General features: G+C 44.3%; 1 protein-coding gene across 1 annotated transcript in view; it reads left to right on the forward strand.

The window, feature by feature from the left end:
- The window catches only part of LOC135549835 (RNA polymerase II subunit A C-terminal domain phosphatase-like), a 159,932-nt gene extending 154,079 nt beyond the window's left edge, over positions 1-5,853 (forward strand). Inside the window, exon 14 of the mRNA XM_064980169.1 lies at positions 1,667-5,853. Within this exon, the coding sequence (XP_064836241.1) occupies positions 1,667-1,823 (157 nt within the window). The 3' untranslated portion in view covers positions 1,824-5,853. The remainder of the gene's footprint in view (positions 1-1,666) is intronic.
- Positions 5,854-11,483: the final 5,630 nt, after the last annotated feature.

Genomic DNA, 11,483 nt, shown 5'->3' on the forward strand with positions numbered 1-11,483 from the left:
TACCATGTTTCTTGTAGGATGACTCTGTCTGTGTTTCCAATTTCTTTGAAGTCTTGGTTCCTGTTCTTTAGGCCAAAGGCAGATATCCGCAGACCTTGTATATTCCAGGATGAGATAGTAAAAGCTTTGTGTTCCATAGTGTCTAGTGCTGTTTTCGTGTGGTTTAGGCCACGACTATTACAGTAGGTGTGAGCAGAGCATGTTGAGAATCTAATATATAGCTCTAAGGTTGCAGGATGCCAGCAGCATACCACCCTGCATACCACTGCTGGCTTGCTTCTGAAGCTAAGCAGGGTTGGTCCTGGTCAGTCCCTGGATGGGAGACCAGATGCTGCTGGAAGTGGTGTTGGGGGGGCCAGTAGGAGGCACTCTTTCTTCTGGTCTAAAAAAATATCCCAATGCCCCAGGGCAGTGATTGGGGACATTGCCCTGTGTAGGGTGCTGTCTTTCGGATGGGACGTTAAACGGGTGTCCTGATTCTCTGAGGTCATTTAAAAGATCCCATGGAACTTATCGTAAGAGTAGGGGTGCTAACCCCGGTGTCCTGGCTAAATTCCCAATCTAACCCTCAAACCATCACGGTCACCTAATAATCCCCAGTTTACAATTGGCTCATTCATCCCCCTCCTCTCCCCTGTAACTATTCCCCAGGTCGTTGCTGCAAATGAGAACGTGTTCTCAGTCAACTTACCTGGTAAATAATGGATAATAACGGATAATACATTGCTTGGGCAGTGTATTAGTGGAGGTTGGGCCTGTTGCTTTGCTCACGGCCTGGGCGTATGTCCTGCTGTCATATTGAGGTTCTTGATGTGGGGCCAGAAGGGGCATAGGCCTAATCTGGGGGGGGGCTGTATAGGGGGTGGTCGCAGCTGGTTGGGGCGTGGTTGGTGACACTGTGGTCTGAGTGTAGGCTCTCTTGCCTTGAGTTCTCTTGATGCTAGTCCTTGGGGGGGGGGGGGGGGGTGTCTCGCTGGTCTGGGCAGGGTGAACGTTGCTCCTATGTGAGGTGCTGGGGCTGCATCAGTCTCTCGCTCTGTCTGTGTCTGTCGTTCTCCTTTAACTGGAATAGAAAGGAAAGGTGGAGGTATCACACGCCGTGTGATCTGTCTGACTTTCTCTCTCTATATTTCTCAGCCTCTTGTGAATGGTGTCGGCTGGGGGAGAATAGAGGTACAGCGGCAGTAACTAGACAGCTCCGGTAGAATAAGACTTGCTGCAGCTCTGTGGAGAAGAGAAGAGTCCTACTCTCTCATTACATCAGACTGTTCTCAGGGGTGTTACTGTTAGAGCAGTCTTGTGTGGAACAAGGCAAATTATGAATCTTCAATATAGTGGTGAGTCCTTTTCATGTTGGATAGGGATATAGGAGATTTGGTACATCAGTAACCCCCTGTTCTGTCTGAATAGCGTTGTGATAGTTACCAAAGACCCCCACATGGCTGTAATACTGTTCAGATTTCATGTCTGGTTGTTTACTGAAATATTGTTGCTGTTGTGTTTCGCTGTATCGCTCTTTCTGGTAATGCCTAAATGACATGCCTTCAGTATGATCTATACACATGATGTAACATCATATTAGGAGATCATTCTGTTTGTGTCAATAGCAGTAAGTGTCAAGACAAAAAGGTTTTACTCATCAACCATTCTCTCCCTCTCTCTCCAGGGGACAGAAGCGCAAGCTTGCTGAGGCCAAGGAGGAGGAAGAGGGGGAGTCGGCGGACGAGTCCACCAAGGATTCTAATGAGGAAGAGGAAGGAAGCAGCTCAGAGGCTGATGAGATGGCCGCTGCCCTGGATGCGGAGCTCAACGACTTCATTTGACAAGGATGAATTTGATTGGACAAAAGAACTGGGGCGTTTGATTGGACGTTTGTGAACGATGCCTCACAGAAACACTCTAAATTACCCCAGCAGATTTACGTCCAGGTGGTGCCTGAATCTTTGTCTCTACGCTGTGTGCCGTGTGTGGATGTGTTTTAACGAGGTTGAATGTGTTGTACAGAATGAAAAGGTAGGTTAGTACAGTAGGAAAACGTCGGTGTGTAAATATACGCTCAGAAAAATAAAGGGAACACTAAAATAACACATCCTAGATCTGAATGAATGAAATATTCTTATTAAATACTTTTTTCTTTACATAGTTGAATGTGCTGACAACAAAATCACACAAAAATGATCAATGGAAATCAAATTTATCAACCCATGGAGGTCTGGATTTGGAGTCACACTCAAAATTAAAGTGGAAAACCACACTACAGGCTGATCCAACATGGATGTAATGTCCTTAAAACAAGTCAAAATGAGGCTCAGTAGTGTGTGTGGCCTCCACGTGCCTGTATGACCTCCCAACAACGCCTGGGCATGCTCCTGATGAGGTGGCAGATGGTCTCCTGAGGGATCTCCTCCCAGACCTGGACTAAAGCATCCGCCAACTCCTGGACAGTCTGTGGTGCAACGTGGTGTTGGTGGATGGAGCGAAACATGATGTCCCAGATGTGCTCAATTGGATTCAGGTCTGGGGAACGGGCGGGCCAGTCCGTAGCATAAATGCCTTCCTCTTGCAGGAACTGCTGACATACTGCAGCCACATGAGGTCTAAGATTGTCTTTTATTAGGAGGAACCCAGGGCCAACCGCACCAGCATATGGTCTCACAAGGGGTCTGAGGATTTCATCTCGGTACCTAATGGCTGTCAGGCTACCTCTGGCGAGCACATGAAGGGTTGTGCGGCTCCCCAAAGAAATGCCACCCCACACCATGACTGACACACCGCCAAACCGGTCATGCTGGAGGATGTTGCAGGCAGCAGAACGTTCTCCACAGCGTCTCCAGACTCTGTCACATCTGTCACATGTGCTCAGTGTGAACCTGCTTTCATCTGTGAAGAGCACAGGGCGCCAGTGGCGACTTTGCCAATCTTGTTGTTCTCTGGCAAATCCCAAACGTACTGCTCGGTTGGGCTGTAAGCACAACCCCCACCTGTGGACGTCGGGCCCTCATACCACCCTCATGGAGTCTGTTTCTGACCGTTTGAGCAGACACATGCACATTTGTGGCCTGCTGGAGGTCATTTTGCAGGGCTCTGAAAGTGCTCCTCCTGCTCCTCCTTGCACAAAGGCGGAGGTAGCGGTCCTGCTGCTGGGTTGTTGCCCTCCTACGGCCTCCTCCACGTCTCCTGTTGTACTGGCCTGTCTCCTGGTAGCGCCTCCATGCTCTGGACACTACGCTGACAGACACAGCAAAACTTCTTGCCACAGCTCGCATTGAGATGCCATCCTGGATGAGCTGCACTACCTGAGCCACTTGTGTGGGTTGTAGACTCCGTCTCATGCTACCACTAGAGTGAAAGCACCGCCAGCATTCAAAAGTGACCAAAACATCAGCCAGGAAGCATAGGAACTGAGAAGTGGTCTGTGGTCCCCACCTGCAGAACCACTCCTTTATTGGGGGTGTCTTGCTAATTGCCTATAATTTCCACCTGTTGTCTGTTCCATTTGCACAACAGCATGTGAAATTTATTGTCAATCTGTGTTGCTTCCTAAGTGGACAGTTTGATTTCACAGAAGTGTGATTGACTTGGAGTTACATTGTGTTGTTTAAGTGTTCACTTTATTTTTTTGAGCAGTGTAGTTGTAGATCATTTTTAGTGTTAATGTAGAAACTTTCGACAGTTTTATTGTAAGATAAAAAAAAATAGGAGAGATTTTGGCTAATTTAGTATTACTTGAGTTTTTTTTCTTCACATTAAGACTTTTATATAAATTCAACAAATTACTTAATTCATTGGTCGTATGATGCCAAAGAGTTTGAACTAGGCCAATCAGAGCCTGCAGCTAAAGATTTTACTCTGACATCACATCCTGTGTTCCTATTTCCTGTTGTTTTTTAGGGGTTAATCATTAAAACATTGTTACCAGCAGAACGACTAAGACGCCTGAATGTGTCCCATTGGATCTTTTCCTCTGTTCTTCTTTACCGTGGCGTTGGTACCAGAGATATATAGAGATCGATATTTATATATGACTCTGGTTGGTACCTTTTAGGAAGTCAACTGAGCTATCTGAGACAAACACCCAGGATGCACTGCAATATCAACATCTTCATTATACAATCATTGTTTATCTTCTAACTGACTTGGCTGAAAGCTCAAAGCAAGAAGTATATAAGCAGCACTGTGGCGGCAGTCCTGGCTCTACCAATGAGCTGTGCTGGTCCTCCTGGCTCCACCAATGAGCGGTGCCGGTCTTCCTGGCTCTACCAATGAGCAGTGCCTGCCCTCCTGGCTCCACCAATGAGCAGTGCCTGCCCTCCTGGCTCCACCAATGAGCAGTGCCTGCCCTCCTGGCTCCACCAATGGTCTTGATCAACCTTTCCAACACCAACTTCGAAAGTTACCTGGTCGAGAGAGAATGCTAGTACCCAAAAGGCCATTCTGACAATCACCATTTTAAAGTACTTAGCTGGGTGGGACTTCCTATGGGTTAAGGAAGGATCACATAATTCCATCCAACTCATCAGTAGGGATCATCCAATGAATTACTCTTGTGAGCAAACATTCCATAACTGCAGGTGGTAGTAAATCGCCAACTTTGGCTTTATACCTGTTCAAACAACACACTCCTGGTGGCAGTGTGCACCCGTTCAGTTTGTTTGCTAACTCATAGAAGTAGAAGAAGAAAAGTGACTACTTCAAAATGGAGATGACCTCATTGGTGCTGCCCATGCTCTCACAGACGCTATAATGGGCCAGATGCAATGATGCCATGTCTATGGTCGAGACTAATTCACCTGTCAAAGGGTTAGGTTCAAGACCCACCAACCAGGTCACTGTCTCAACCACTCACTGGAGCCTGTGATTGGTGGAGCTATTTTGTTTAGCTGTATTACCATTCTTCTTATTAGGTGTTATAGCTACTTCTAGCAGGTGATTTATGTTTTAGCCACTTGCAGAGGCATTGATTTACTAACATTTCAGCCAGGGTCAGCAAGTGTCCCAGTCTCAACTGCTCTTAGTAGGAACGTCAAACGTTCAGGCAGCTGCCCAGACACTGTGGAGGCTCTAGTTTAGAGCGCCCAGTTAAATTGTGCTTGAGAGCATTTTTAAACACTTAATTGGTTAAATGAGTGAGAAATAGATGTCATTGTTCAATAGTTTGAGTGGGCAACATATAACATTGACATGTTGAATTATTTTGACACATACAATTATTTTACACTGAGCAAATTTCCCTAATGTGGACAGTTTGTGATGCTACTTTGCACAAGCTTGTATTTTCACTCCATAACATTTTGTGGAATTGCACGTCCTTTTTACATCAGATTGGTGATGTTAGTATAAAGGTTTATAGTCATCACGATGACGTAAGATAAATTGCTTAAAACAAATAAATCTCTTTGATTTTATACTGTTGATTTTATCACACGCACTGCCGAGTGCAGGACTTAGAATGCAGAGTTAATTTTCAAATTCTAAAATGCCAGAAATTGGGTCAGTCTCTCTATAAAAGTAGCTGGCCACACACCAATACATGGATTTGACAGTCAAACTATCACTTAAATCGCATCCAACCGTTGTCACTGTTGATATTTCCTATAACGTGTCGTGAATCAGCAAAAAGTGGTTTTCTGCTTTTTCCTTGATGGCTGCCTCCTGAAATGAACACCCTATATTCCAAGGTATAGAAGCCTTCTGCAAGTTTTCATGTTTACCAAATATGTACAGGTCCTTGAGAAAATATCCACACCTCTGGACTTGTTCCACATGTTGTGTTACAGCCTGAATTTAAAATTGATTAAATTGAGATTGTTTTTGTCACTGGTCTACACACAGTGGAATTGTATTAAAAATGAAAAGCTGAAATGTCTCGTGTCAATAAGAGTTCAAGTTCTTTGTTATGGCAAGCCTAAAGTTCAGGAGTAAAAATGTGCTGAACAAGTCACATAAGTTGCACATAAGTTACAATAATAGTGTATAACATGATTTTTGAATGACTACCTCATCTCTGTACCTCAGACATACAATTATCTGTAAGGTCCCTCAGTTGAGCAGTGAATTTCAAACACAGATTCAATCACAAAGACCAGAGAGGTTTTCCAATGACTCACAAAGAAGGGCACCTATTGGTAGATCGGTAAAAAAACAGACATTGAATATCCCTTTGAGCATAGTGAAGTTATTAATTACACTTTGGATGGTCTATCAATACACCCAGTCATTACAAAGATGCAGGCGTCCTTCCTAACTCCGTTGCCAGAGAGAAAAGGAAGAGAACTGAGGATGGCTCAACAACGTTGTAGTGACTCCATAATACTAACCTAAATGAAAGAGTGAATAGAAGGAAGCCTGGACCAGATAAAAAATATTCCAAAACATTCATCCTGTTTGCAACAAGGCACTAAAGTAATACTGCAAAAAAAAGACAAAGCAATGAATACAAAGTGTTATTTTTTGGCCAACTCTTATACAGCACATTACTGATTGTTTTCAACATGATAATATGAGTGATTGATAAAACATTGTTGCGTCTCTGTAGCTGACTGTGTTCTGGTTGTCAGTGATCGAAACATTTCTCCGCTCCCCCCCACCCCTGTTTTTTCGGTGTAGTTAAAAAAAAATATGATCACTATTGCTGCACATGCATGTGTAGATGCTTTGGTTTTCAATATATCACAAACTGTTTGTGTATATTGGTTATTGATTTGGGCACTTTAAAACTCTGTTTTGACATTGGGCTATTTGTTCAAATGTCTTGTCAAGAGAAAGCAGTGACAGCATCATTTTCAATTGAACTTTGAACGTTCATTTCCAATTCCATTTCCAATTAAGATTTAAAAAAAACTGCTGAATGAGTCCAAAAACGTGCTGTGATTGATTTATTTTGATGATATACCAGAAATCACCAAAACGGGGTTTCCCCGCCTACTCTTAGTTAGTGTTGGAATCCAGGGCTGCGATTGCTGCGATTGGTCAGGGGTGAGTGGTCAGGAGTTCAAATGCTGTGATGCTGGGTCCTCACCCAGAACATGAACTGCCACTGTACAGTGTCTCCTTAGACTCTGTCACATTACTCACCTTAGTAGATAGATAAAGAGGAAATAGTGTTTGGTTGGGACATTCACCCCCCCTGGCCTTTCTCTATTCAATTTTTGTTTGCTGTGTTATTATTTTCAATGAAAAGACTATGTAAAGTATTTATATATTCTATTTCATACTTGACCTGACAGAAAATACGTTTCATTGAATAAAGATTTGTTTATTCATTTGTCTTTGAAATGACGGTCTCTCTTTCTCTCTCGGTGTGTGTGTATGTTGAGAAGAAGAACAAGTAACGAGTTCCCAGAAGAAAAGCTGGTTGCTCTCCAGCTCAGTGGTGGCATTTAGCAGCAGTCGATAGAGATTTGTTCAGCCAGTCAGACGAACAACAAATTTACAAACAATGTCTCTGTTGGAGGGACAGCCGACCGTCCGTTACCTCTGGATGAACTGCTGCTGGCCCAGACATGGAGTGTGCGCACACACACACACCATACACACTATATTCATCACACACACACCACACACACACTATATTCATCTCACACACACACACACCATACACACTATATTCATCACACACACACACCATACACACTATATTTATCACACACACACCATACACACTATATTCATCACACACACATCTCTGGACCTCATTTCCCCACCACCATGTTGTAACATGGTGGTGGAAAAAATGATTACTTCAACATACGATCATAAGAGTGAGTTTATAAACTGGCAGTGAGCCACATGACTTTACGATAAGTTGATTGGATATGAGCTGAGACTTTGTTGCTGTGGCTTCTTGGGATGTGAATGAATTCTCCCTAGCTTCACTGTCAGTATGTCTACTAAAGCTCTGTAGAGTAACATTTCCATTAGACAGACAGTCTATCTACCTATCCATGGTACTGAAAAATGCCTAGACAGAAAACAACTTTTCCTCCATTATTCTGGTTCGGCTGACTATAAGAATTGACTTGGGACATTTTTCATGAGTAATATACTTCCATCAGTCTCCGAGATGCTTACTCACTAGTAGAACTATAGTCACACGATTTTAATAGCACCTATGACATTGATCAATGGAAAATGTATTGTGACTGAAGAAACCCAATCCCGGCCACCTTTAGGCCCTGTGCCAGACAACCCTCTCACAGAACTTATAATTGATACTTGCGTAATAATGTGTAACGAATGGAGTGTATTGTATCGTGTGCGTCCCTAATTGCACCCTATTCCCTATATACACTACCTTTCAAAAGTTTGGGGTCACTTAGAAATGTCCTTGTTTTTTAAAGAAAAGCACATATTTTGTCCATTAAAATAACATCAAATAACCTCCCGGGTGGCGCAGTGGTTAAGGGCGCTGTACTACAGAGCTGTGCCACCAGAGACCCTGGGTTCGCGCCCAGGCTCTGTCGTAACCGGCCGCGACCGGCAGGTCAGTGGGGCGATGCACAATTGGCCTAGCGTCATCCGGGTTAGGGAGGGTTTGGCTGGTAGGGATATCCTTGTCTTATCGCGCACCAGCGACTTCTGTGGCAGGCCGGGCGCAGTGCACGCTAGCCAAGGTTGCTGGGTGCATGGTGTCTCCAGCCGTACTGTGTTAAGAAGCAGTACGGCTGGTTGGGTTGTGTATCGGAGGACGCATGACGAGCTCGTACGGGAGTTGTAGCGATGAGACAAGATAGGAGCTGCTAACAATTGGATACCACGAAAAAGGGGTAAAAATAAATAATAACATCAAATTGATCAGAAATACAGTGTAGACATTGTTAATGTTGTAAATGACTATTGAACAGCTGATTTTTTTATGGGTATATGGGTCTACAGAGGCCCATTATCAGCAACCATCATTCCTGTGTTCCAATGGCACGTTGTGTGACCATCATTATGATTGGAGGAAAAAGCCGAATAACACCATCCCAACCGTGAAGCACAGGGGTGGCAGCATCATATTGTGGGGGTGCTTTGCTGCAAGAAGAACTGGTGCACTTCACAAAATAGGGTGGCATCATGAGGAAGGTAATGTATGTGGATATATTGAAGCAACATCTCAAGACATCAGTCAGGAAGGTAAAGCTTGGTCGCAAATAGGTCTTCCAAATGGACAATGACCCCAAGCATACTTCCAATGTTGTGGCAAAATGGCTTAAGGACAACAAAGTCAAGGTATTGGAGTGGCCATCACAAAGTACTGACCTCAATCCTATAAAACATTTGTGGGCAGAACTGAAAAAGGGTGTGCAAGCAAGGAGCCTACAAATCTGACTCAGATACACCAGCTCTGTCAGGAGGAATGGGCCAAAATTCACCCAACTTATTGGGGTAAGCTTGTGGAAGGCTACCCAAAACGTTTGACCACCCTGACACAGGGATGTTAGAATGTCAGGCTTTGATCTTCTGTATGTAGGCCAGCAAGAGGAGGCTGAACTGGCTGTTAGCGGAAAGGTCTTCAAACAGAAAGTTTCTGTTAACGGGAAATTGAGGAAGACAAATCATCCTGAGTTCACCAATGTAGCAGCAGGAGCATCAAAGTTATTGCTTGAATCCATTCAAATCAATGTGGCTTGTGTGACATATACTTTTGATTGAAGCATCATTCTTCTTTACTGTCAATTATCAAAAAGTGCACGACTTTAAGTGGAAGCGATGACCCAGTGAGAAGAAACAGGCGTTTCGCTTCACGGTGCGATCACTTCCTGAGACAGAGAGGAACTCAACCATGTCTTCAGATACTCACTTCAGTAACTCTCAGTAATGTCAACCATTCGTTCGAACCTAAAGTGTGTCTGTAGAAAGTTTGAGTTTGGAATATTTGCAGCGTCTTTAGGATCCATTCCCAGTGCGGGCGTCAGCAGGGGATTGGCAGGGATAAGTGAGTGACCTACCGTAAATCAACTATGAGTGTTGCTCCCTTAACACAGCAGATGATGGTGGGATGCTGTTCAAACACATGACAGAACACATTCAATCATCATGCGATATTGTTCTGCGAACTGCCCGGCCGGGCTTTACTATCACAAGTTTCTCAAATTCTGATTGTTTTCTCAAGTTAACTTCGGGATTAGACTGGTTTCTGAGTGAACCTCCAGCTGCCTCCCAGGGTACTGTCTGTGTGTCCCAAATGAAACCCTATTCCCTATATAGTCTAATGAAATTGTATTTGTCACATGTGCCAAATACAACAGGTTACAAGCCCTTGACCAACAAATGCAGTTTTAAGAAAATAGAGTTAAGAAAATGTTTACTAAATAAACAAGTTAAAAAGAGTAACAATAAAATAACAAGAATGAGGCTAAATACAAGGGGTACCGGTACCAAGTCAATGTGTGGGGATACAAGTTAGTCGAGGTCATTTGTGCATGTAGGTAGGGGTAAAGTGACTATGCATAGATAATAAACAGCGAGTAGCAGCAGTATACAAACAAAGGGGAGTGATGTCAATGTAAATAGTCCAGGTGGCCTTTTGATTAGTTGTTCAGCAGTTTTATGGTTTGGGGGTAGAAGCTGTTAAGGAGCCTTTTGGACCTAGACATGGCACTCCTGTACCGCTTGCCGTGTGGTAGCAGAGGAGGACAGTCTATGACTTGGGCGACTTGAGTCTTTGACACTTTTTTGGGCCTTCCTCTGACACCACCTAGGATATAGGTCCTGGATGGCAGGAAGCATGGCCCCAGTATTGTACTGGGCTGTACTCACTACTCTCTGTAGCGGCTTACGGTCGGATGCAACCGGTCAGGATGCTCTCGATGGTGCAGCTGTAGAACTTTTTGAGGATCCGGGGACCCATGCCAAATCCTTTCAATCTCCTGAGGGGGAAAAGGCGTTGTCATGTCCTCTTCACGATTTTCTTGATGTGTTTGGTCCATGATAGTTTGTTGATGATGTGGACAGGAAGTCCAGGATAAAGTTGCAGAGGGAGGTGCTTTGTCCCAGGGTCCTTAGCTCAGTGATGAGCTTTGTGGGCACTATGGTGTTGAAAGCTAAGCTGTAGTCAATGGACCGCATTCTCACATAGGTGTCCTTTTGTCCAAGTGGGAAAGGGCAGTGTGTAGTGCGATTGAGATTGCGTCATCTGTGGATCTGTTGGGGCGGTATGCGAATAGGAGTGGGTCCAGGGTTTCTGGGATGATGGTGTTGATGTGAGGTATGACCAGCCTTTCAAAGCACTTCATAGCTACTAATGTGAGATCTCCAGGGCGGTAGTCATTTAGGCAGGTTACCTTCACTTTATTGGGCACAGGGACTATGTTGGTCTGCTTGAAACATGTAGGCATTACAGACTCGGTCAGGGAAAGGTTGAAAATGTCAGTGAAGACACTTGCCAGTTGGTCCGGGGAAAGTTCTGAGTACACATCCTGGTAATCCGTCTGGCACCGCAGCCTTGTGAATGTTGACCTGTTTAAAGGTCTTGTTTACATCGGCTATGGAGAGTGTGA

This window comes from Oncorhynchus masou, chromosome 12 (genome assembly GCF_036934945.1).
Source record: "Oncorhynchus masou masou isolate Uvic2021 chromosome 12, UVic_Omas_1.1, whole genome shotgun sequence".
Classification (NCBI taxonomy): Eukaryota; Metazoa; Chordata; class Actinopteri; order Salmoniformes; family Salmonidae; genus Oncorhynchus; species Oncorhynchus masou.